This window comes from Maylandia zebra, linkage group LG20 (genome assembly GCF_041146795.1).
Source record: "Maylandia zebra isolate NMK-2024a linkage group LG20, Mzebra_GT3a, whole genome shotgun sequence".
In the NCBI taxonomy this organism is placed as follows: Eukaryota; Metazoa; Chordata; class Actinopteri; order Cichliformes; family Cichlidae; genus Maylandia; species Maylandia zebra.
In genome coordinates, this window is record NC_135186.1 from 3029851 (window position 1) to 3056616 (window position 26766).

Consider the following 26766-nt stretch of genomic DNA (forward strand, 5'->3'; position numbering starts at 1 on the left):
ATCTTCCCACTGTGTCATGTTAAAACATCTTCTGTAAAATGAGCCCAAATGTCATGCGAAAAGCATTGAATCCCTCGTCTATCACAGCAAGCTGCCTGAAGACAGTTTGACACATCAGCAGCCAATTAGTTGCACAATGCTCCTCCGGCTGTAACTTTTTAGTGCCTCTTACTTTTCCAGCCTTTTGTTGCTCCTGTCCCAACTTTTGTGGGATGTGTCGCTGCCGTCCCATTCAGATACGAGCTGGTGTTTCTCTTAAAATCGCAGAATGTGTGTTTAACCATTTGATATGTTTTCTGTGTTCTACTGTCAATACAAAATCTGGTTTTATGAGATGTGCAAAAAAAAAAAGTCCACAGTTTTCCCGTTTTACCTCAGTCTGTGTGAAAGGATGCATTGAAGGCAGTCTTGTTGTTTCTAGATCTTGTGTCTTTCTTTGCGTTGTAGTTTTAGCTTTCATACAGTTGTGCTCAGAACTTTCCAGTCATCGTGGGTATGAACGTCATGGTAATTTTCTTTGAACCTTTTTTTTTCAGCGTGTAATGATTGTACAGCAAACATCTTTAAGGACTTTAAAACACAAGAATTGGAAATTTTTGGGGGGATTTTCTGAACTACACAAAACTTTATGTATACACATCAAATCTTTTAAAAAGTGGTGCTGATGGTTCTTCAAACTCAGTGAAGATCTAAGAAGAACTTCTTTAGATTTACAAAAGTTGGGAAGGCCTGTGTGGAGTCATTTCCAAAGAAGCAGATTCCAAGATCATCGGTTCAAACAATTGTACCTACATACGAGTTATTCTGATGTGTCAGCCCTTTGCCGAGGCCTAGAAGAAAACCCAAACTGTTAGCTTGAGACTGAAGGAGATGGGTTAAGATTTTTAAGACAACCCTGCAACCAACCAAAGCTCAGGTTCACCGTGAAGTGAAAACTGGAGCACCAGTGTCACTGTCCTCAGAGAATAGAAGAAGCTCCTTCTCCACAGTCGACACCTTTAAACTCGACTGAAGTTTGTAGCTGCCCAAGTGAACAGAAGCATTTCACCTTCTTTATCAGAAGACAAAAAAAGCCAGGAAATTGAAATAAACTCTACCTAGAAGAGTGTTCAAATATCCAGTGAGAATTATGCCAGAAGCTTGTCGATGGGGATCAAAAGCATCTGATCGAGGTGCTAAAGCATGTTTAAACAAACATTACCATGACATTCACACCCATGATGACTGGATACATACTTCTGACTACAACTGTATGTGTATGCAGCGATTAGTTATCACTGTCAGTGGGTTTTAGAGGTGTTTCTGAGCCCAGGCACTAATCTTTACACTGCAACTCTATTTTCTAGTTAAATATGGTGAGATTTGAAGGTCTAAAGATCACAGCCATTGAAAATTGGGGTTTCAGCCTTGTCCCTCGCGCACAGAGATATTTCTGTATCCTCTGAACATTTTAATTGTAATCTGTATGTAAGATGATGAAATAAGTTTATTTTATGTTGAAAAAGGTTTTTAAATTCTTGAACTATTGCCCCTAGTTCTTCACTGACTGATGAACCCTTCACTATCTTTAGCTCTGACAGACTCCTAAAAACTTATTTTGTTCGTTAACGTCTTTCCAGACCTTTATTAACCTTCCCCCAGCTTTTTCAACTAATGTTGCTACTGTTAAATCCAACATATTTAAATATATATGTAAATATATATACAGTCACATGAAAAATCTTTTGGGTATAATTAAAAATCATCTTGCTCTCACCAGGTTCTACACGAACAACACGTGACATATTGCATTTTGTTAGTACGGTAGCAGTGCAGCCCATGAGTCAATGCCTCTCGGAACAATGCAGTTTCTTTGTAAGTTTATTAGTTTCTTCAATTTTATTTATATAGCGCCAAATCACAACAAAAGTCGCCTCAAGGCGCTTCTACGGCTCTCTTAAGGATTTACAAGGTTGAGGTCTGAACTATGACTGGGCCATTGCAACACTTGTTTTCTTGCTGTTTTGCTGGGATCATTGTCCAGTGGCATGACCCAGTTAGGGCCAGGATGTAGCTGTCAGACAGATGGCCTCAAATCTGACTCTAGAGTACAGAGGAGTTCATGGTTGACAGGAAGTTAAATCAAGTAGAAAATATTGAGGAAATTCATGGAAAAGCCGCAGAGAGTGACAGAAAAATGTTTTAAACACATTGACACGCAAAGGAAAATAGCAGTGAGTCAACAGTACTGCCAGCGCTGGGAAAAAGAAAGAGACGGGGGGGGCAATGTGACAATTTTATAAAGGAGGAAAAAATGGAGAAAGGTGACAGGTAACAAAAGTAATAAAACAAAAGACAAACCAAGAGTGAGAAGTGAGCAGTCAGAGCAGGTTTCACCAACTCTCATTCCCTGAGATTTTGACTACACAGTTCTTGGGTTGCTGGTGTGTCTGGTTTTTGGAGATCCATTGATCCATGTAAAGTCATTATGTGGCCAGAAGGTCAGCTGGTCGTCTCTGACCTGGCGTTAATCATTCAGTAATTGAGGGGAAATGACTCTGATTTAGTTTCCGCCCATGCTTGCAGTGGTATGGCTGCTAGATATGACCGGCGCTCCACTCATCAGAATCCATCTCATTATGCATGTTAACTAAATGTAAATAGCTTCAGACAAACCAGATGTGGTACACCAAAGGTTAGACCACCACTACAGATACAGATAAGACATTGGTACCAGAAATCGAGGCCAGGCAGTCAGATCAGAAATGGTCAATTGCAGCTTATGTATACTCAAATTCATGTCATTGATATTCAAATTGAGGCGTTTGCATAGAACTTGTTGCTGCGTGCTGTGTTGTTAAAGCAAAGGAATCACTGTGATGTTTGTTTACAGTCATTCACTTCAAAGGCTTCCCTCCCAAACCTCAAAAATAGAAACGACCCTTTACCATCTTGATCTTGTATTACTACTGACCATGTGGGAGTTGCATCATCTAATCATTTGCATTTTTAAGTCTAATGTAATATAGTAGAGATGGAAAAAAGTCCCACAAAGACATGGAGCTTATTCACTGATAAGGTTTCTGTGCCTTATTTGAAGATAAATACGCAGGTTTTATGTGGTGCCGTTAAATCATCCCGCAGTCTTTGCCTTCTGCGTGGCACATGTCTCTCTGTGGCTCAGTAAAATTACTTCACTACGTGATCAGTAATGTAGCAGGGCTGAATTTCACACGGTGGCTTGGCTTCTCTAAAATGCCACAAGGTGCCTACTGCTGTGCCCCTGAGGGGAGGTGAGGGAGAAGCTTGAAGGGGAGGTGGTCGCAGATGTGCGTAGAGCGATAGCGACCACAGAGGTAATAAAGACTATGACCTTTACAGTAGACAGACTGTCACTTCTGGTTTGGGTCTGGACTGTGCAGTCACTGCGCTGTGCTCATTTCTGTGACCCAAAGCCAGCCTATGTACGCCCACCTGAGCCCAACGTTTTTGTTTTTTTAATTCCTCCTCTTCCTCGTCTCCAGTCTCCCTCTGCTTCACAAACAGAAGCACAAAGATTTGTCACTACATGGAGTTCAGCTCATCTGCCTGAAATACACACTCACTTTTTGCAGCTCTCTGCAGACGTTGTCCTCAGAGGCAGAGCAGAGATAGCAGCCTAATCAGGAGGTGATGACAATGCCGACACATTCAACAACAGCACATAACAGCCTCCCCAACCCGCTGCACTGCTGTCAAAACTGAGGACTGCTCCTGTCCTCCTTGATATGTCAAGCTTCTCCTTCATCCGCACATTTGGTACACAGTGTTCCCATCACCAGCTGGAAGAAGTTCAGAACGTAGAGATAAACATGACAAAAAAGAAAGTAATTTTTCTCAATTTAAAACTTTCTATTGGAATACTTTGCAATTGGAACACCTACCCAGTGATTAATGCACAACTTAATGGTGAGCTGTTAGCACAGTGTTCACACTGCAAACAAAGCCAGAGTTTATTGATTATGAATATTCAAGCCTCGCTTTTCCTTGTGGCACCTCAGAGTATCATCAAACCCTTGATTTGGAAATAAATGGCTGATTAATTCTGCAAAGAAAGGGTTATGCACCGTCTTGAGTTTTCTTTAGTATAAATATCTCTAGGTAATTAGAAACGTTAAACCAATTACTCTAATGAACTGATTTTGTCCCGCTGCCCGTTTGGGCTCAGCACTGAAAGAAAACCTTTTATCTGTGAGAGCAGAAATATTGTGATTTATTCCACAGCAGTAAAATGAATTAGGCTGAGAGCTTTCTGGCTCATACACAGACATCGTTAATGAACTCCATTGGCATTCATTTCCTCCTCAGCTCCACTATCACTGATGAGGAGGGAGCACTTTTTCTTTTGACGTGCTTTAACTTAAAGTTTATTTTCTTAAAACAGTCAACACATGATGTAGTTTGTTGGGGTCTTTTGCTGTCTTTTTAAACAATCACAGGGTATTTTGTTTCTCAAAGTGCAACATAGAACTGTGAAATTTGAATTTGCCATACTGCAGACTGGCAGCACCAGATGCTCCCCCCCCCCCCACACACACCACACACACACACACACACTTTAAACTCTCACAACAGTCACCCCTAAATCACTTCCAGAGCATGAAATGGAAATAAAACAAAATGCACCGACATGGAGAACAGGCAACACCTTGTTCAGTCTTGCACAGTCTAATCATCCCCACCCAGTGGAGGTGCCGGCGCAATGCATTGCAACAGCTCATTTGGCAGCACTGCTGACATCTTCATCCCTAATATACGCTTACGGGAAACATATTGAGCCAGAGGTGCAACATCTTTTCTTCAAGAAAAATCAAATATCCCCCCGGTTAGCAGAGAAGTTAGCCCACTGAAATCTTCTGCCAGGCAAATTCCCTGAAAGCATTAATTAGTTTCCCACCATTTAATTGGAAACCAAAGCCTTAACAAAGCAACAGATGCTTACAGAATGTGAATCAAGTGTGGCAAATGGAAAATGGCATCTGTGTTTCATACATGCAGGAGATGTGGCCGGCCATTGTACTGTAAAACCAGGTCTTACTGCGGGGCTCTGAAATCCCTGCATGACAGCACTGTAATTTCATTTATCACGCCTCAGCACGCACCAAATCAGACATGGACGCTTACGATTCTACCACTCGTGTGCAGGTTTGTGGCGGGAGCTGAGGTGGGGGGAGGGTCAAAGAAACATTGGTGGGTGGGTTCAATTCGATTTCTGGTGTTGTAGGAGTCCTGAAGTGGAACAAATTTGGCGTGTGAGAGCAGTGAAAAGAAGGTGGATACACAGGGGATTACTGAGAGAAATGGAGGGAACGACAGGTGCAGACATGCGAGGGGTTTAGAGGAGCAGCAGGGAACCCCAAGGAAGCAGAACAAGATACTGTGGTGTGAAAAAGTGTTGCCCCCTTCCTGATTTCCTATTTTTGGTATGTTTGTGTTAAGCTGGTAAATGTTTCAGATCAAAGAAATTTAAATATTAGACAAAAATGACAATTAAACACAAAATGAAGTTTCTGAATTAAGGTTTTTATTATTAAGGGGGAAAAACTGGCTGGGCCATGCTTAGCAGCAACAACTGTAATCAAGTGTTTGGGACATCTGGCAATGAGTCTTTTGCTTTGCTGTGGATGAATTTTGGCTCATCTCTGCAGAATTGTTGAAATTCAGCCACATTGGGGGGGAACACTTTTATAATATTCTTAAACACGCTGGTACTGTGACTAAAAAGTTTTCTGAAAGTAAATGGTGATATTAGATTATTTCTCTTTTGAATTAATAACAGGGTGTTACAAGGAATATTTAACCACATATTTTTAAGCCTAAAATGTGGATGTGACAAAAACTGTGGAGAAGAAGGGAACTTGGGGATGTTAAGATGTTATTCTTAAGAGTTAAGAATGAAAAGTCCATGAGTTCAAAGGTCTTGAATAAGTGTGTGGTTCAAGGCATGAATTATCCTAGAAAAGCAGAAGATAATGGGAATGACAGGAAATTACAAGCACTAGAACATATTTAGAAAAAACAGACTGACCAGATGCTGCTCTGTTCCAGCGACTGAGTATTTGGCACGATGTCCTCGTAAACACGAAATGAGACATCCGATTTTGTTCTTCTTGTTCAGCATTGTGAAAAAAATTGACTTTAAGAAAAACCCAAACAAAAGTAAAAAAACAAAACAAAACAAAATAGCACAAAGCACCAGAGCAAATATCACAAGTTTAAACTTTGGTAATTCAGAGTGATGTGCGGCTGTTAAAACAAAAAGGGACAGTCAAGTGAAAAGAAAAGTATTCACAGGACTCTGTGCATCCTTACTGCTGCCATAGGATTTAAGAGGCTAAACAGTAGCCAGATGTTGCACTAGAATAAGAGATCGTGAGCATCTCTAAAAGACATGTTTGCAGTTTGCTATTCGTGAGCTTTCAGTTGGGTGTTGAAACAATGCCCCAATCTTTTTATCTCCCAGCCCAAGAGCTTCACCTCAGATTCCACAGGCCTCAGTGAGTGTGTTAAATATTAAAAGCTTATGACAGTACAATTACGAAAAGACTGAAGGGCTGCTAAGAGAAAGTTGTCACCGGACGGTTTAGGTTTGCAAAGTTGCATCTAAAGAAACCCCAAAACCTCTGAAATGCACAGAGCCAAACCCAGCATATCAGCACATCATACCTGGTGTCAGCACCGTGGTAGAGGGGTGATGGCACACAGGACCTGGAGAGCCTTATAGTCACCAAGTTATCAATGAACTCTGATGAATATTAAAGTGTTCCAGAGTCAAACGTGAGGCCACCTGACAGCTAAAGCGTGGCCCATAATGGTTCAGAACATGAGAGTGATCCGAAGCACTGTAGCATACCTACAACGTAATGACTGTGAGGGAGAGGAAATGAAATAAAAAACAGACTCAAGGTGTTGCAGTGGTTCAGTGAATCCAGACTGAAATGCTGTGAAAGTACCTCAAGAGAGCTGTACATGAATGAATGAATGGCTGTACAAGAAGCGAAGCAATTTTTCAAAGTGGGCCAAAATCCCTCCACAATAATCAGAGACTGACAAGTCAAATTAATCCAAGCTAAACAGTTATTCAAGCTACTGAATCATTTTTAAGTTTTCTTACTAAATCATCAACAGTATCGTTTACCATAACTTTTACTTCAGTGTAATATCAGTTTTTGGGAGGGTTTTTTGGAGGGGGGGGGGGGGGGTTCTGAGGTAAGACAATAAGAAAACAAATGAAAACATGTGAGTAGCACACAGAGAGCAGAAAGGCTCGAGATTAAGTGTTGGTGTACAGTTCTCTGTCCAGCTGTGGTGATGCGGTCTGGTTTCCAGTAATATTTTGGACTTGAGTCAATTCACACACTTGGTTTCTGGGTAGCCTGTGGTTTGAAATGGTCTAAACTAAAAAGAAAAACTTACACAATTTGTGCCCATTGTGTTTTTTTGCTATGTGGTATGTCAACACGTTTAACTGTTAAACGACCAAAGCTGCTAGACTCCAGAAATTGTGTTTTGCTTGTCTTATTTCAGCACCGATGTGGGAGAGGACTACAGTTTCCTTGTACTCATACTAAATATGACCATGCAATGACGATGAGAGTTAAACTTATAACAGATTTGTTTTGTTTAGACTACACAACCCATTTAAGTAACGACAAACCTAAATAAACTCTGTGATGATGCAAAACGACAAGATAAAGGACCAACAATGGTCAGGTTGACTTCAAAACTGAACACACAAGTCGATCACGTTTTCAGGTTGGTTAAAACCAAGGAAAGGTGGCAATCTGACAGTGAAGGTGAAAATGTGTGTATACCATCGTTTTGTTGTCTCTCTCTTTCATCAGTAATGAAAACCACACACAGGTTTGAGAATGGAGGCCAAACTGGGTCAAGCTGGGCTCCTCTTCTGGTTCCAACTGATCCCTTTACCCAGCAGGCACTCTGCTCACGATGGCATCAGTTATTACATGTTTAAGTGATTTTTTTTTTCCCAACAGTCAGTCTGATTCGTAGCATTGCAAGGGTTCAATTTGGTACTCGTGCTACACAAACTAGAGTGTCGGACTGGCAACAATTTTTTTTGTGTTTGTTCAACTGCTAAGTAGAATTATGAATAGAGACATCTTTGATGGAATTAATTTGCTGCAAATAGTGGTTAAAACACTGTTAAAAGAGACAATGAACGCATTTTTATGCATTTATTCATGTAGTTATTCCACTCTGATTCAAAGGCTCAAGGCTGGGTCAGCGATTTAATAGCCAAAAATACTCTAGAGTTTATGTGGTTAATGTTTTTTTTTCTTTTCTTTTTTAAATCTCCTTCAGGTTTTCTCTTCATTTTTGTACCATCCCTAAAAATGCCACAAAACTTTGAAAAGTGCATTTTTGTGAATAGCTCCAAAACTTTTCAAGTTGTTCATATACCCCTCATAAAAATGTTCCCCGTCATCAAAGCTTGTGAGGTCACAAATTTGCAACAGGAAACCACCAACATTTTTTCCCCAAAGGTTTTATAACCATCCTGTTCAAACAATCTTTTTTTTGTTTTTTGTTTTTTACACAGCCAGAGAACAAAAAAGATTGAACATAATAAACTCCCAAACCTTTTGTACAGAGAAATCAAACTAAATGAAGAAAACATCTCTTATATTAGTCCATGTTTTATCCTTTGAATCCCCTCTTGCATTTGCCATTAAATTGGGAAGGGAGACACAACGGTGTCAGAATGAGGCTCTCTGTGTTGTACGCAATGTCAATCAGTCTATTTCACTTGCTGGTTTTATCTGTTTTATGTGGAATAGAAACCAGCAAGTCTAGGCCATTCAACAAGTAATCCAGTAATGTCTATGTTGGTGTGTGCATGTGTGTGCGTTCAAAGGTTATCAATGTGAATGTGTAAGGAGTAGGCAAACCTAAAATTAAGTGTATGCATGTCTGTGTGTTAAGAGTCTCAGAGTTTAAGCCAGTCCGAATCCCTCGGAGCATTCCTGAATGGCCAACAGCAGCATATGTCTCAGCTTCTCGTAGCTCTCGTAGGCTGGAAGGTCCAGCTGGTTAAAGCTGAGGATGAAAAACAAAACATTACAGTTTTAAAGTTTTGCTCTTTTGAACCATCTACAAATATTTGTGCCATATCAACTTTCAACATGCTCACCAAGTGTGAGCAGATGGCAGGCGGTCAGTGGATCGATCATCACGGTGGATCTGGAACTTCTGGATGCCGTTCATGCCTTCCAAAGCTGCAAAACCCTGGAGGGGAACCTTGGATGTGCCAGTGACAAACTGCAGGAACTTGGCCCGGTCTGCTTGATCAAATGACCGCAAGGCCCTCCAGAACCATTGAATCTAAAGGAGAGAAAGAAAAAAAATTTATCCGAGTTACAAACATACATTTCTGTTTCAGTTATAGTAAGAAAATGTGATTCTTAAGCAATATGCAAGTGTCTTGTGGTCAAGAAACATTTTAAGATAATTTATAAGGCTTTTCAATATTCCCAAATCATATTCAGCGCTATGTGTGAAAGTTCAAATGAAACGCTTTATCGAATCAAATGTGTCTGCATCACTTCTGCAGCTGGAAACTTAAGTTCAAGCTGCATCATATTAACAAAAAAAATAAATAGTATTCGCTGTTCAGCTGCATGCTAGTGTATTTGTTAAGTCCTCCAGGAGGAATCGTGCACATATCTTACCAAACAGTTAAAAACACTGCAAACATTTCCTCATCCCTACCTGAATTGAGCTGGACTGGTACTTGTGATATTCAGTGTTAGCCTTGAGGTCATCGATGTCAATAGCTGGCAGGCCAGAAATGAGCAGTTCCAGCTCCTGCTCAGTGAAGATGGAGATCAGTCTCTTGGGGATGATCTCGTAGAAACCCTCAAGAAAGGCTGCGAGTTGCTTGCGGATTGCACCTAGTGAGTGAGAATTTGTTTATTTTTCAGTTAAGCACCTGAAAATTCAAAGCATCTCTCAATAATGTATGGTTGTAGCTCAACTTTGCATCTTTAATGCTGCTGCAGTGCTGCCACCTAGTGGCATCATTTAGATTGCATTATATGCTGGTTTAACATGGCAATAAAATGGCATCTGCTGATGACTTATTGTTTTTGCCTACACCAATTATTTTAGCATTTAATTTCACTGATGCAGCATTAGTATTAAGAAAAAACTCACCTGTCATCTTCATCTGGCACACCAGGTGCACATACTCCTTTTTGTTTTCCTCTGTGACCAAAATATTGGCTCCATTTGGTTTAAGGTCTCTGACTTCACATACCCCAAACTCCTGGACCTACACATACAGTCAAAGACAGTCAAAAACATTGCCCTAGATAGCAGCAGCATTTTTAAGGGTTCAGGTAATTAAACCTTAACAGCACTTTTATGAGAACTTCGAACCTTTAAGGAACATATTAAATTCCATCAAACAGAAAAAAATACATAAAGAATAGACACCAACCTCTGTGCTGAATGTCAGCTCATAGCCCAGGGTGGAAACATCATTTTCCAACAGGTAAACCAAGCCCTGAAAGAATGGGTAATCCTCGCTTTCCATGTCTGTATACCTAGGAATATCACAGAAATGTAATCATATTATTGCTGACTGGTTCTCCGGTTGCCACAACATTTAGTGTTGTATTTAACTAGGCATGGGTTTGTTGAGATCATTACACTAACTGGTGCAACGTGTCGACAATTAGGTCACTTGGGTTTAAATGCTAGTAGCTCAAATACCTGACGCTCTTGCCCAAGATGTGCTTGTAGAAGCTGCGGGTGAAGTAGCACTCCAGTAACCGATTATCATAGACTGCCTTAGCCACAACACGACCCACAAACTTAAAGTAGCTGAGATGGTTGGGGTTGCAGTGCGATGATGGGTTGATGGTATAGGTGACACGATCCCCTGGTGAAGTGCGGAACAGGGCATACATTGGGTTGAACATCTCCCGGGAGATGATCATGTACCATTCCCTCAGCAGGCCACCAGCATCCTGACCCTCCTCCCCTTCAAAAACAATGTACCTGTAAGGGAAGGTGAGTGGATCAAGTTGAGTGGGTTTGAATTGAGGAGACATGCAGATAGACAGAAAGAGCAATGAAGCCTTACAGCCTGTTCTTCATGTCCTCTGGGCTCTTACGATGCAGCTCCCTGTACGAGTCCTCAAACACATGATCTCTCCTCACATGTACTGCCATGTCCTCCTTCCTCAGGCCTTCATCCAGCCGCTCCAATTCCTGGCGGAAGTACCTACAGAGATAAATAAAAATTCCAGCATGTCAACGATGGAAAAAAAGGAACACTTCAAAGTACAAAATTTAAGCTGAAGATAATTCTCCTTACTTCCTCTTAACATCAAAGTCTAGGATGCGTATGTAGTCAACCAGTACTGCAAAAGGTCCATCGGCCAAGTGAGTGGTTGACTGCCGCAGGATCTGATTAAGTACTGTGCGGTGAGTTTCTAGAAATAAAGAGTAAGGACTCCCATTAGAACATATACCATAAGATAAGATACCTTTATTAGTCCCACGAGTGGCAAATTTCATGTTAAGGCTGCCGACCATTGCCAGCGCAATGGCGGCGCCATCTTACCCTCTGACCATACATACATTACACAAAAACATCACATGGGGAAGACAGGTCAGAGAGGTATAACAATGGAAAATGCACAACATGAGGAAAGATAAGGAGAAAAAAAAATACCCCCCCAGACTGAATTCCAAGAGATCAGTTTGAGAACAGAAAAAAAAACCCCACCTCTGCACATGAAAAACTCTTAATACACCAAAGAAACACATGACAAGCAACAAGGATGGGTAAAGGGTGAGAGACAGCCAGTGTAGACAGTGCATCCGGGCCTGCAGCCTATGCGCTGGTCTCCTTGATCCACCATCTGCATCGGAAGGGAATAAGCGTCGAAGGCGTTTGGAGGGGGAGGGGGGATGAGTGTCTTCCAGCCAACCCAGGTGGCCTTGCGTAGGATAGGAAGAACAGTCTAAGCACAGACTGTTATCAGGGTGTTTTTGTTCAGCTCTAGCCTTGAGATCACAGCTGGCGCCTAAGTGGTATCTGCATGAAGTGATGGTGGTTTTTACTTTAGTGCGAACAACTCGTATGAATTTCAAAGCAGTTCTAACAGTCCGACACTGGTCTCTCAATCTTCCGTTGGAGAGCTGCGAGCTTCTCCATGATTTTATCAAAATTACGCTCTGTGATGTTGTCGTTCTCGTGCTCAAAGAGCCGATTCTGAGAACTCGACCGCAGTGAGCTTCTCCAAGATGTGATCCAATTTGCGCTCAGAATAAGAGCTCTGAGTGTTCACGGCAGCCACAAGCTTCTCCAAGATCTTATCTGTGCTGCACTCAATGAGCCCATTTTGAGAACTCACGCCTCGTCCCATCGTTTCAATCCCAGCGGGCAGCCTTGTGGGGGTTTGAACAGCTGGTTCCGCTTTCTTAATTCTTCGATAAGTCAGGGCCAAGCCAGCTCCAATCAGCAAGAACCCTGTTATCATGGTTCCGAATAGGTAGATATCTTCAGCGTCTTCGATCGACAGTCCCGCCAGGCACACGACCCTCCAGTTATGCCACCCGTCCATCGTGTATCCGGCACGGAAAGTCCCTCCAGGACACTCAGGCTCACCCGAGCCCAGGCTTCTCGTTGAGAAAAGGGTGTCAATTGCATTCAGGGACCAGTTGATCAAATCCATAATTCCTCTTGTAGGTTTTAAAGAACAGACTGTGAGAGCATTCCAGTGAAAGTAATACAAAAAAACCACGAGACTAGACAAGGACACAAGAGGCTAAGCAGGGAAGCTAAGGGAGAGGAGGAGAGGAGAAAAGTGTGACCGCCTTCGTCAAGAGCCAGAAAGAAAAAAAAGAAAACTAAAACAAAGCTTTATCATTCTCCTTATTTGAATATTTTAGGCTTACCAGCAAAGCGGAGAAACTTCTGAGTGTCTGGTGGCAGATTTGAAGAGATGTGCATGGAGGATGGTTCCCTGGAAAAGAATGGGTCTAGAGATGAAGGTGTGGCAGGTGTAAGAGGTGCTGGAGACAGTGGTGGAGGTTCATCTTTGATGTGAGAAAGCTGGCTCTCCCGCGTATCCCTCACAGGAGGTTTGCTCTCTCGCTCTGTGGCATGGACTAGAAAGAATGCCTCCACAGCAGGCTGGAGAACTGGGAAAACAGCATTAGGAGAACATATTACTTAATCCCTGATAGCAATTAGTAGAATATAAAAATCACAGTAAGTACATTTCTGAATTTCCACCTACCCAGGACGGCATGCTGGTCATGTGATTCCTCTAGTTCTTTCAGACACTCCCCGAGCATATCCCATAATTCATCCAACAACAGCTGCTCACTGAGCAGAGGGAGATCTGGAAGTCTCTCTTCACTCTCTGATTGACCATTTCCTTCTTCATCTAATAAAGTTACAGTATAGACCGAATCATTGCATCAACGTTGCTGTCAGCTGTCATGTACATTTCATTTTGACTGTTAACAAGACTGCTCTCTAGTCTGTGATTAAAAACGTATTTATCTGTATTGCAGCTGCTTGTTAAAAATCACAGTAAAGCAGAGAGTGTTTTAAGGTATAATTAACAGGATGCTTGTGAGTCATACCCAGAGGTGCAGGGTCTTGCTCTAGAGGAGACGGCTGGTCCACATCCATTGGAGAATCATCTCTCTGTGCTGACTGGGATTCTGAAACCGACTGGCCTTCAGACTACAGAAAATAAACCAGGCAGAACCAGAGGCAGAAACAGAATGTGAACAACAGGGGGAAAAAACAAAACAAAATAATGATTGACATGATGGCTTGTTTGGAAATAATTAGGGATGCACAGATTTATTTGCCAATAATCATCTTGTTTACTGAAACTGAGCTATTGGCCAATAGAGCAGTGACTAATATTTATCTGTTTTGTGTAACAAATTTAGGTACATTTATGGTTACATTTTTAATAGGCTGAAAATTAAATAGTATATACAGAATACACTCATCCAGTCTGTTTTTGATACAGTATTGGCCAAGAACATCAGAGCATCCCTAATAGTGTTCAATCTTGACTGAGACTGTCATGCAAAATGACATTCCCATGATCCACTGACACAGCAAGTAAGGAAGGAAAGGAGGGCGGGAGGAAGGGGAGGGTGGGCCAAAAGCATGAAGCAACATCAGCCAGCAAACAGACGACTTCAGTGAAACAAATCAAACCATTTGGAGCAGGCAGCACATTCACATCTAGGCACCATCAAAACTAGACTACATCAATGCAAAGAATGATAAAGAGTGCAATGAATCACTGGCCCATCTGTCTCTCTGTTGGAGCAAAGCAGATGTCACAATGCATAAATTACTTGAAGTAGCAAACTATAGGGTGAATGTAAAATGTGTTTACAAATAATTAAATCCAATACAAAGGTTAGAATTGGAGTTTCCTACTTTTTAAAGGCATGTGCAATATAATTAATGGGTTGGCTAATAGATTAAAATGTCCAAATCCAAAACAGGCAAATTCAAGGCAAATGACTAATAGTATGTATCTTGATGACCACCACACCAAGTATGAATAAATTCACTGTGAAGGTCACACCGCATAGTCAATGATGACTTTTCATTAAAATGATGATTGACTGTGTGAGTAAGAATGCCTGCTGTCAGTGGAGCCCATGCTAACCGTGGCAGCAGCAGCCGTGCCAACAGGGGCAGCAGCCCCAGCAGGAGGATGTGGGGCAGCCATTGAGGATCCGGCAGCGACGGCGGCAGAGGCAGAAGGGGCGGTGGGTGGGGGGGCCTGTTGCAGCCGACGTGCCCGTTGCCCCTCTCTCACCATCTGGATGATGGCATCAGCCTCGGCCTCCAGCTGACGCACCGCAGCCTGGATGCTGCTTGCTGAGCCCAAACTGGTGGAGCCTTGCCAGTCACAAATGGAAGAAAGGGGTTTTAATCATTGAGACATGATGACTATATTGTACACAAAAACCAAGAAAGCACTGTATATGTAGCATGTTTTTTACCCAAGCGCCCTGTCTGTTTGGCCTTCTTGTTGGCGCGCCTTGTGTCCTCACGGAGCTGGATGATAACCTGCAGCACTCGCAAGAAAAACTTCTGTGTTGATGTCTTGGATGTTAGTGAGCTCATACAAGGAAGCTGCAGTTCACGTCCCCCAAGAGTGCGCTTCTGTGCCGCAACAATCACCACACTCTCTGACCCGTCAAACCTGTGTCCCAATCAACAGACACATACAAGGCATAGGAGTTTATAGTCATCATTACGATGCAAATTTAATGAGTATATTTTTTTTCTAATCTGCCAGTCATCTATGCTGACAAAATAATGCCACTGACCGATGAGAATTGTCATGAGCTAACCTGCTTGTCATCTTGCCCTTCAGTCTAGCTGATATGGAGGAATCCTCGGGAGGTGCGTCAGGGGAATGTGAATCAGCTTGTGCCCGTCTCTGCTGCTCCAAATTGTACTCTCTAAGCTCGGCCAGTAATGTCCCTTTAAAAAAAAAAAGAAAAAAAAAAAAAAAAATGTTCCAAAAGTTTGTAAAGAAAAAAAAACTGCACTGAACTGAAAACAGGAATATGAACTGGCACCTACGCTCTTCCCCAAAACCTACCGATCTGTTTGCAAAGAGTGTATCCGAGATGTCTTGCGCCGCTAAGCAGCAGTCTGAGTACAGTGTCTCTGGTGGAAGCATCTCCTCTAGAAAGCTGCAGCAGAATGTTAGCTGCATCTTCCAGACCTTCCTCTGAACACGAGTGAGATGTCAACACCTTTCGCAGAGGAAAAGAATCGTTTGTGAAAACACATCATTGCAAAAATAAATGTTGAAAACAAAGAACAGAAAAATATATAAAGACTTAAAGACATCTTAACAAATGAGATCATTATGAACAAGCAGTAAGACAATTTCCTAAAACTATCGACACATGTTATGCTGCATTACTTCTGCATGAATCCAGGTTCCAAGAACACACTGTCATGAACAAGCTGCTGTTTATGCTCCTAAACACAAAAAGCTACCAATAAGGGCGTAACCAGATGAGGTGATCTGTCCGTACTGCAGCCAAGCATGTATTTGACAAGTGCGATTGCTGTGTATAGTTCCCTGGCCTACTTGAACATCTTGGCCAGCACTAACACCCAAGGACAGCACTAAAACTTCCTTGATGGCTGCTTACAAATATATTTGGTAAATGGACTGGTTCTTATATAGCACTTTCTACTCTGAGCACTCAAAGCGCTTTACACAACTTGCCTCATTCACCCATTTACCCAAACACCGATTATGCCAAGAAACCTTTGGCACAAAGGTCACAAGAAAGGAGTTGAGAGTTGTTGTTTTTTAAATTTTTTATGTAATCTGACTTAAAAAAAACAAACAAAAAAAACCCTTTTCTGCTCTGATTTTTCCCCCCTCCTCACATAAAGTAATATTATCCAGCCATAATAATCTACTCTTAATTCTGGATGAAGAAAACACAGTCAACATTCTCAAAGTAGTCTGGTTAATTTATCTGGGAGTCCAGCATTTTATTTTTCCCTAATAGTGTTTAACAGACAAACCACTGCACTTTTGTTACTTCTTAAAACACATTTTTACTGAAGAATTTACTGTAGACTGTGAAAAAAGAAGACAGGCTTTTTTTTTTTTTAAACAACATCCTAAAATGTGTTTTAACATTTGTGTCTCTGCCACGAGAGAATCGCAAACATCAGGCAACTCTTCCACTAACAGGATATTAAAAGAAAAATGTGTTTTCAATATCTGAAGTCCTTGCCTCAAAAACTGAAATGCCTGATGATCTAGAGCTACTTAATGCAAAATATTACTGAATTTTAGTTTTGAGCCCAAAAACTAAATGTATCCCGACTTCAACTTAACTCCGTTTACCAACAAGCTTGCCTTAATTGACCCTTAGAAGTTATTCAGAGAAATATCTTGGAAAACCCCTCAACATTTCTTTAAATCATTTCATCATACCTCCACAGACAGTTGAAGCTGTTTTTCTGTCAGTCCAGTGGAAGCCAACTTTTCACTCTCTGTATTGCTAACAGCACCCCTCTGTTTTCCTGTTTTGAAAAAAAAAAACAAAAACATTTTCATTAATAAAAATGATCATTTTCTAATAAAATCTCTTGCATTGTAAGATTTAAATGTAAGATTTGATCACATTTTATTCAGGAATAAAGTACCACTACCTGTAGAGATTGTTCCAGTGGACGTGGGTATAGAGATTGTTGTAGAGGATGTCTGAGAGGTTGCTATACTTGTCCCTGAGGATGTACCCTGGGCTACAGCTCCTACAGAAGCCCCTGGGCCTGCCACAGTGGACTGCATAGCGCCCACTGCGGCGGTGCCTTGTGTTGTGACTGAGGCTGTGGCTCCTGAGCTGGTTGCCGTGTTGGGGTTAGGAGCCTGTGGAGTTGGGTGTCCAGCAGGCACCTCTGTGGCCTTGTTGTCAGGGAGGGCAATGGATATGAGGGAGAGCAGGCGCAGCAGCTTTTCAGTGAGCAAGGAGCTCCGTCTGATCACAGGGTGGGACAACATGTTCATCAGCTGGCCTAGAGGAGAGGTCTCCAAGCTGAACTGGGCTCCCTCTGCCTCTGCACTTCCACCTAGAGGCACCGTCTTCATTGAGGCTTTGCCCTTACGGCTGACATTCATGTTGTCAAGCTTGACCAGTAGGTCCCAAAAATCGGTGGAGATTCCTAGAGACTGGAGGGTAGAGGCAGTAGACCCCAGGGAGTTCTGGGTGTTGGAGACATTAGGGTTGGTCTGAGACTGTGACCCTGACCTAGAGCCTCCACCTCCACCCCCTCCTCCTGAGGAGCCTGAACAAAGACGAGAGTCTAGGTCAGAAGACGAAGCTGACAAGTCCTTACAACGCTGCTGCGTGAAGTGGCTGGGGAACACCTACAGAAGAAAAGAAAAAACAAAAGGACACTGAATAACTTGCGTAACCAACTTCATTTCAAGTCTTAGAACACAGAATGGACAAAGATTTAGATCAATATAGCTAAACCCTCACCTTGGCTAGCTGAATAAGTGTGTCCAGCACATGTCGACAGACCACTGGAGCAGCTTGTGGGTGGATGTGAACAGTGGAGCCTCCACCTCCAGCACATGTGACACTCGTTGCACCCGCTGACACACCTCCCAATGTCCCAGAACTTGAAGAGCCTCCAGCTGAATGCCTGTCAGCGTGCTTCCTACCTGATGCTCGCTGAATCTGGAAAATGTTTGTTCGGCAACCCAATGCTGCATCCATAGAAACAGAGAGCCAGGAAAGCTGACTGGAACTGCGAGACTCCACCCTGTTCAATAACTCTAAGGAGGAAGCTGGGGATGAAGAAGAAGAAGAAGAAGATGAAGATGAGGAGAGGGACGAGGTGGCTGTGCCTTTTCCTCCACAGCTTCCCTGGCTGGTCCTCTTGCCGCGAGAGTCCTCTAGACGTGAGGTCTCCACGCATACCTCACTCTCACTGCTTCGTTGGAGTATTGACAACAGGCTGCGAATGACCCACCCACGTGTCTGAGAATGGTAGCAGAGGTTCCTGAGCACACGGTGCAAACGGCTGGTGTTGAGTTTCGGTTCATCCACAAACAGCAAAACCAGCAGGCAGGACAAAGCCTCGTGGTCCAGAAGCAATCGTCCACGCAGGCGCAACAGGGAGTCGACACTTGAACTGGATGGTCTGAAGAAAAAGTAGTAACAGTATGTCACCTGTCAAAACTTCTGTAAGATTTCCTAAATGCCAAACCGACATTTTATTTAAAAAGGAAAACATTTCAAAAAATTAGATCACTGTTATTATACCTGTGGTTTGTTCCTCCACCCATCTGAAATGTCCCTCCTCTCTGCACAGCCAGTCGGGTGTACTGGACGCCACGATTGCTTCCTAACCGGCTAGTGAAGGCCGGTGAGCGCAAGATGGCTGAGAGGGCTGAAGATGAACTATGACCAAAAAGCCTTTCATGCATCAGTTGTCTCTGACGTGCCTCTTGCTCTCTACGTAATGCAGCAGCTTCAGCAGCAATGTCTGGAGGCATGACAGCCAACACGCTGTCCTCCATGTCTTCAAGAACACTGCGACGGAGCTCTGATGGCAGTGTCTGGATGAAAGTTACGGGATCTAAAGGTGTGTCTCCTTGGGGAGGCTGCTGGGCTAGTTCCCTACGCTGCTGCTCTGCTCGCTGCTGGGCAAGAACCTAAGACAACCAATGGCATGCTTAGTAAATAGAACCAATTGTCAGTGACTTCTTTTGTTCGAAATATCTATGAGTAAGCATTTTGCTTACTCACGCAATTAAAAAAAAAAAAAAAAAACATAACTTCTCACCTCCTCCTGGATGGCAGGTGGTAATGCTGCCAGGAATTCAGGGCTGACCTCTGTAACCCCTGGCCCTCCCAATACAGGTGCAGTAGAGGATGGCAAGCTTGTAGCAGCTGGAGGACGGGAGGGTGGTCTGATGCCAAGCTGATTCTGCAGCACCTCTCGGCGGATGTCCTCAGGAAGAGCTGCCAAGAAGGAGGGATCTACACCCTCTGGCAGGCTGATGCCTGCCATCACAAAGTAGAACAAAACAAACCCCCAAAATGAAACAAATAATATTATACAGTTTATTATTGCAGGGTTCACTACAGAATATCAGCCAGACTGCGACCAATCCAGGCAACGTAAAGCATCTGTTTGTGTTGGCAACAAAAGGGCTCCTCTTGCAAGATATGTCCAAAATTTCACATTAGAATTTTTATGGTTCTTCCATGAAGGTTGTATCACTTTTGGCACCTGACCAAAACAAACACACTGATGTTTTTCATACCACTAAGCTGTGTAATACTATAAACACGATAAACCAGAATGATGACAACAAAGCAGCTAGATGGAATACTAAAACAGATTAAAATAAGAGCCAGCATTTCACAAACTATTTTGGTTACTACTTTTTATCTTAAACATGCTAGTTAGTTACTCCTTTCCAATGACGTCACACACATCAATAAATGATAGAAGTCATGATTGATTGGGGAGCAATGTGTAATCTGTTGTCTCTCAATCAATAAATCCAACATTTTATGGCTGTCCAATCAGACATAGTAACCATCACAACAGATAAAAATGTCACGTAGTCTGACGGTGGCATACGCAGAGATTCTACCCTTCAGTCATATATCCACTAACCATCCAAATTGCAGTTTACATTCAAGTATCTCAAGTTTCAATGAAGACTTGGCAGGAATTAAATAGAGGGTACAAAAGATTACCATCAACAAGGAGCAGCAGCAGCAAAAATCAGTATCTGACCAAATGTGAAATATGGTCACAAAAACAACCAGAACACAGTTTTTTGCAAAGCATTATAATTACTCCAGCAAAGATAGAAATAAAATGTCAAAACTGTCATCAAATTATTGATATGTCTGAGGTAATCATAATGACTGTAATATGGCAAAAACATTATTGTGAGGTTAATGTTAACATGGACCTCTGACTACCATATTCTCATCAATTCATCCAAGTGAACATTTAAACCAAATGTAATCAAATCTCCTTCAGGTATTCCTGAGGCATGACAATTAACAATTGCAGAAGTAGCAGAGTACTTTACCTGCAAGTGGATCCTCCTCCTCATTGCTTGTAGAGGGAAGGGGCTCTTCCTGGATGGCCTGAGACTGGCTGTCAGCACTGTCACTCCTGGGCATAGTTTCCCCAGGAGATGAAACAGAAGTAGAGCTGCACATATTCAAACAAACAAAAAAAAACCAAAGACTATCATTGCCATCAAAATTATGTGCACCATCTATTGATCTCAAAGTTCTAACTGCATGAGATGCCTTTTGAATCCTATGTGGAAATTTAACAAAAGGTTGGAACAATTTTAAAGATACGTATAGACCGTGATTTTTTTTCTGTCAAACTTCCTCAACATCAGTCCAAGAGGTTCAAATGGCAGAATATACTGCTTTTAAACAGAGACTTGGTCAGTAATGAACTTCTAGTTTCTACCCACCCAGTTTCTGCATCAGTTTGCCTGTCAGTCAGGCCACTTTCCCCACTTCCAGACAGCTCCTGAGAAAGCTGGGTGGGCTGGGCAGGGTTGGGGGCAGCTTCTTCCTGGGTGGCAGAGGCAGGGCTGCTGGTATCCATTGGTGACCCTTCCAGTTGTGACACACCAGCTGCTGCAGGCTCAGAGTTCTCTACAATGTCTGGACTTAGAGAGGCTGTGAAAAGAAAAGGGAGCTTATCATTCGGGCTAGGAAGTTATCTGATCATTTAATGCACTACATCTAAATTCCTTGGTTTCATTATGTGTTATGATAGCTTCTATACCATTATTTAAATTACAAATATGCTTCCTTACGGTTAGCCAGTCTGTATAAATAGAGTTTTCAAAGTTAGTCTACCTTCCCTGCCTTCATCCAACGTTCCTCCACCACCACCTCCGACTCTCTCACCGATTGCAGGTGCTGGGGACATTTCCATCTGAGATGCCTCCGCTTCACTGTTTGGCCTCTCGGCTGTCGACAAGGGTGGAAGGCCAGCCCCTGCCAAAGCAGCCAGTGAGCTAGCATGCGACTCAGCCAGTAAAAGGTCAGCTATTGGTTGGTGGACCTGCTGACTAATAGCAGTCTCCAGCGAGACTAAGGCCTGTTCATGAGGAGCAGGTGTGGTTGGAGTGACTTCTCCAGATGGTGGGGCAGTGAGGAAGCCCTCTGAAACCCTGGGTGGATCCAGACATGACACAGTACCACCCTGAGCCTGCTCACCCTCTGCAATATTCAAAGAAACACTTGTGTGAAGAAAAGGGACAGTTTAAATTATTTTTATTTGAATAGATTCAAGTCTTAAAAACAATTTACATATCTGACAATGCCTCAACATGACTGTTGCATCTTAATATCACTTTTCTGCTATATCTGCCAGCTACTTGTGCACGTGTTCCTGTTAAAAATATGTAATTACAGTAAACATTTTCCATTCACACAACTGCTTCCAAAAATTTTTCAAAACCCTTTCAAAAAGGTGTTAATAATATTCAAAAAAGGAAAATCAGGGCACAGATATGTCAGAAATAACACTGTGGTGATTAGCTGGTGAATAGCTATTTAACAGATGACAAAGGCCTCTGCTGAGGAAGGCAGTAAGTTGTATAGTTATCTCCTTAACGGGGTGCACAATCCTGATCCCCAACAACAACACAACTTACTACCTCACCACAGCACAGACAATAAAAATAATACACTGAACAAAAGATATACATGTTGTATATCAAAAATGTAAATATTTAGAATAAGGTTCTTAAAACAATGTAGCGGCAATAATTCTCAAAAAAAAAACTACGAGTTAAGAGATCATCTCCTATGAAACAAATGAAGATGTCGAGCTGGTATAGCGTTGCCATAAGAAAGACAGTAGACTGTATAGTTATCTCCCAGATCTGGTGTGATCCTAAAACTATACAAACTACTACCTCATCCCACAGCACGCACAGCAAGCTGGCCACTTGCCTCTGGGTTGTCCAATCCACATAGGTCAAGGAATTTAACATTAAAACAGAAACAAAAGCAAAATCTTTATAAATGTCAGTACCTGCTGTGTTCTCTGCACCATTAACCGTCCCCAATCCAGAACCCTGTGGACACAAAATGCTGATGTTAGGAAAAACAAAACAAAACATGAGTGTATCTACCAAAAATGCATGCACTATTGTATCTGAAAATACATCCTTGTGCACAGACTGCAATCATCTGCTCACCTGCAGGCTCTGTTCTCTGGCCTGTTCTGCTCCAGAGGCCCTCCTTTCATTCTGTTTGGACTCTTCCTCCTCAGCTAGCTGCCGCCTTCTCTTCTCTCTGCGCTCTTCCAATTCCTCATCTCGCAGACTTTCCAGATGCTGCAGGATAGGCACCTTAACCACTAAAAGCAGATGGGGGCATTCAAATCAAAATAGTTTTCAATTTAAACTCAAAAGGTTTGTGAAATGTCACCAAGTCAAAGTAATTTTTGGTCAAGTTACTAAAACATTTTGTTTTTCACTGGTCACCAAAAAAATGTAATGAATTCTAACCATCTCACTAAAAATCAGATCACAACTATGTGAACTGCTGTCTTTAAATAAAATGCAATAAAAAGCCTATATGCTAACTATAGATTTGTCTGAAATTAACAGGGAATGTCCAACCACTTGACTACCATATCCAAATTATTCATGGTCCAGTTCTCAGGAATATAAATATTTTTTGAAGGTACCAAAAAGATGACACACACAATAAATAAAAGAAGTCATAAAATGTTTTCATTAATCATATGACTACCTTACTACCACTGAAAAGAAACCTCTAGTTTACCTGCAACACAGTCGTGCATACTCTCTGCATCCAGCACTTTGCACTCATCTGTCCATCTAGTCAAGGCAGTAGGAATGCTAGAGAGGGTCCCTAAAGAAACAAAAGGATAAAAATGTTACGCATTTAGGTTAATAATAAACCCGACCCCTACAATGCGCTGAAGTCTATGGTAATATATACCCGCTTGACCTCCAGTACTGCTCTGCTCATGGAAGAAGTCGTCCAATAACTCATCATCAGAACGAGCTATGATATGCACATCCTCATTTCCAACCAAAAGGCGGGCGCGACCACGTGATTGTAAAGGCAGAGAACTGGAAAGCTGTAAAATGTCTGCTGCTGCACTGGGACCTAGAAGTCTGAAGAAGAAAGAAAAGAAGGAAATGCCTTTTTAATGTTCAGGCAGACAAAGAAAGCTGGTGTAAAACAGGAGCTGCTTAATAGAGCCACATAAACAAACATGGTTTCAACCTTTGTAAGATAAGTGGAGGGTTGGGCTGACGGTTATGAGGGTAGTGGACATGGATTGTGTGTCCACTGTTGGCAGTGAGCTGACGTAGTGTTCGCTGGCTGCGGCCCATGCCCTGCGCCAAGCGGCTGCTAGTGCCTGCCACACCTAGGGTGAGGGATCCGTGGTCAGCATGACGCACCATCAGTGGGTGGGAGCTAGGGATGTTGCCTGGGGAAGGAGGGATGTCAGCTGATAGAGAAAAACAGAACACAGCACGCAGACATTAGGGAGAAACCTCTAGCATAAACCTAAAAACGTTCATGAAAAGTAAAATTTATTTAAATACATTTTCTGTATCTTATGATTTGTTATTTTTAACAAGCTACTGAACAGGACCACTTAGTAGAGCTAAACATTTTGGTATCAGCACAACGGGTGTAATTATTATTCTGCATACTGGTGGTTTTTGCAAGAAACATCAGTACGTGTATCAAACTGAAGCTTTTCTGTTAATCAGGAAGCTCAATTTTATACCAAAAAAATAAAAATAGATTTGCTTAGAAAGGACTCCTTTGGGATTAAGGGCGTGAAAACTACGTGACCTTACAAAAACTATCAGATTATCCCGCTTACCATTGTTGGAGAACATGTTGTCAAACTCTATGATGAGGTCATCATCCCTGTCAAACCTTTCAAAGCGAATGTGTGGTGCAGCATTGATATCAGGGAAGTCTTCGTCCAACTCCATCTCCGAACCTTCATCATCATCATCCTCATCTCCTTCTTCATCATCCTTAACAAATGGTACAGGAAATAAATCTTAAACATAAAGAAAAATCAAGGTTTTTTAACGAGCTTCACTGCATTAACCCCTACCTGATCTTCCTCCTCCTCTTCTTCCTCTTCCTCCTCTTCATCTTGGCTGTCTTCATCATCATTGCTGCCACTAGAATCCTCCTCCTGTGTGTGCTCCTCATCCTCTGGTTCTAAGATGTTCATGGAGTCTGATGGAAGAGCCCGTCAATACTTTACATGTACATCTCAACAAATAACAGAACAATAGTGTTCCCTTTCAGTCAATTCACTCAGTACAACACATAAGTATGAGATATCACACCCCACGTGTCCTAGCTAGAGAAACCTTTATTCACTCCTTAAAGGCACACAGATGACCTGTGATGACATGTGCATGACCCTGCCTGCACATATACCCCTTTACATCAGTCATCCCTCAGCTGTTATGCTCTTCACCTCGCTAAAACAATTCTGCATAGTTGCAGCTTGCTGCTGCTTGTTAGCTCTGTTGTCTGCTGCTTGAAGTTAGCTTAACTGCCCCTGGTGGTGCTAGCCATGTTCCCAGAATTTGTCTCCAAGCTAACCGCATCATGGAAACGCGTCACTGTGCATTACTATTGACAGTACATAGAGCTGGAAGGCGCTGAGGAGGCTGGCTTTGTTAACCCACCTCCTATGGAGTCTTCCCTGGCTGATTACCTGGCCCTGTCCCACAACCATCGTGTCGGTGACCCTGCAACTCTGCTGTCCAAGCACTGCAGATTCTCCGCATCGCAGTTGAACAAGATCTATCATGCTCAGGCTGGCATTGTCCGCGTCATGAGCCCCGTCACTATGCTCTAGACCATAGGTGTCAAACTCTGGCCCGTGGGCCAGATTTGGCCCGCAGCCTAATTACAATTGGCCCGCGAAGCCATACCAAATTACTATTAGAGCTGGCCTACTAGTATTATACAGCTAATATATATACTGTTTAGTATTAAGCTTTGCTTGTTCCATATTCAGTTTTTCAGCAAAACTTGTTTGAGTCCATAAGAAGAGATTCATTCTTAAATCTGGAGGAAGATTTTTTTTTTTCCATAAATATTAACGTTAGCCCGCGACCTTGTTCCAGTTTTGAATTTTGGCCCACTGTGTATTTGAGTTTGACACCCTTGCTCTAGACGTTATAGGCGATGTGCCTGGGAGAGCTAGAGTCGCTGGTTCCTGCAGACAGCCCACTGACGCCTCTCCTTAACAAGGTCAAGTCAAATGTGCCTCCTAACAAATGCGCAGAGTCATCGTTAGCCCCCCTCAGAAAGAGGGGCGTCCGCATCCTAGCTCATCTATATGACTGGGCTCTTGTCGCTTGCTCCAGAGCGACACAGCTGTCACTGAGTTTCTCTATGAACTTTCAAAAACACCTCACTCTGTTATCAAAGAACCAGGGATTAAGTTAAGTAACCCAACGCTAATCGACATTTAGCAGATTTCTTTCCTCGGTTTGGAAATATGCTAGCTTTCCAGTCACACACATTTGTCGCAGCACATAGTGGCTTTGTTTCATTGCAGCCTCGCTCAGTTTCAGCTCATATGCAGACTACATTTCCAAATGATACTATGGTTTTTGGGCATGATGGCATCTATGATCACGACTAGGACTGTTATAGATCCACAAGCTCTATTGTGGATGTTTTGACATTACTTAAGGAGCTGCTGGATAAGGCCCTTTCGTTTTCTACAATTAAGGTTTATAAGGTTTATATTTAAGCTGGGGTTCACCAGCTGAGACCCATGGTTAGGTCCAGTGTCGCTGAATGGGACTTGTCTTTGGTGCTAGAAGCCCTTTGCTGCCCCCCCTTTGAACCCGTTGAGTATGTGAAATTTCTTTCATATAAAAGACTGCATTGCTTTTCGCTTTGGTTTCTGACCTTCATGCTCCGTCTGTGCATCTCTCCTGCACACAGTTCTCTCCTGATGGCTTCAAAATCATATTGTGCCTAAATGCCAAAGGTCATTCCTGCAGCTTACAGCTCAATGGAATTTCAGCTTCTGCTCCATTTCTTTTGCATCTAAGGAGCAGAGGAGGATGCATTTTGTGCGCAGTGCATGTGCTACATACCGACATTGAGTGCACTCAGAATGTGCGT

General features: G+C 42.5%; 1 protein-coding gene across 13 annotated transcripts in view; it reads right to left on the reverse strand.

The window, feature by feature from the left end:
* Positions 1-8201: 8201 nt before the first annotated feature.
* The window catches only part of huwe1 (HECT, UBA and WWE domain containing E3 ubiquitin protein ligase 1), a 51577-nt gene continuing 33012 nt past the window's right edge, over positions 8202-26766 (reverse strand). For 7 of the 13 annotated variants that reach the window (XM_076878758.1, XM_076878756.1, XM_024806449.2 and 4 more), the window contains 30 exons: positions 24719-24846; positions 24476-24635; positions 23863-24091; positions 23572-23750; positions 23392-23481; positions 22800-22960; positions 22634-22676; positions 21448-21813; positions 21054-21264; positions 20652-20776; positions 19382-19602; positions 18859-19250; positions 18070-18736; positions 17240-17954; positions 17022-17110; positions 15654-15810; positions 15400-15532; positions 15046-15248; positions 14706-14941; positions 13648-13750; positions 13296-13445; positions 12952-13197; positions 11363-11480; positions 11129-11269; positions 10756-11043; positions 10481-10586; positions 10195-10312; positions 9751-9932; positions 9173-9363; positions 8202-9078 (listed from right to left, as the gene is read on the reverse strand). In XM_076878758.1, coding sequence (XP_076734873.1) covers positions 8976-9078; positions 9173-9363; positions 9751-9932; positions 10195-10312; positions 10481-10586; positions 10756-11043; positions 11129-11269; positions 11363-11480; positions 12952-13197; positions 13296-13445; positions 13648-13750; positions 14706-14941; positions 15046-15248; positions 15400-15532; positions 15654-15810; positions 17022-17110; positions 17240-17954; positions 18070-18736; positions 18859-19250; positions 19382-19602; positions 20652-20776; positions 21054-21264; positions 21448-21813; positions 22634-22676; positions 22800-22960; positions 23392-23481; positions 23572-23750; positions 23863-24091; positions 24476-24635; positions 24719-24846 — 6251 coding nt within the window. In that variant the 3' untranslated portion in view covers positions 8202-8975. The remainder of the gene's footprint in view (positions 9079-9172; positions 9364-9750; positions 9933-10194; positions 10313-10480; positions 10587-10755; positions 11044-11128; positions 11270-11362; positions 11481-12951; positions 13198-13295; positions 13446-13647; positions 13751-14705; positions 14942-15045; positions 15249-15399; positions 15533-15653; positions 15811-17021; positions 17111-17239; positions 17955-18069; positions 18737-18858; positions 19251-19381; positions 19603-20651; positions 20777-21053; positions 21265-21447; positions 21814-22633; positions 22677-22799; positions 22961-23391; positions 23482-23571; positions 23751-23862; positions 24092-24475; positions 24636-24718; positions 24847-26766) is intronic. The other 6 variants (XM_076878762.1, XM_076878760.1, XM_076878761.1 and 3 more) reach the window with 4 other exon arrangements.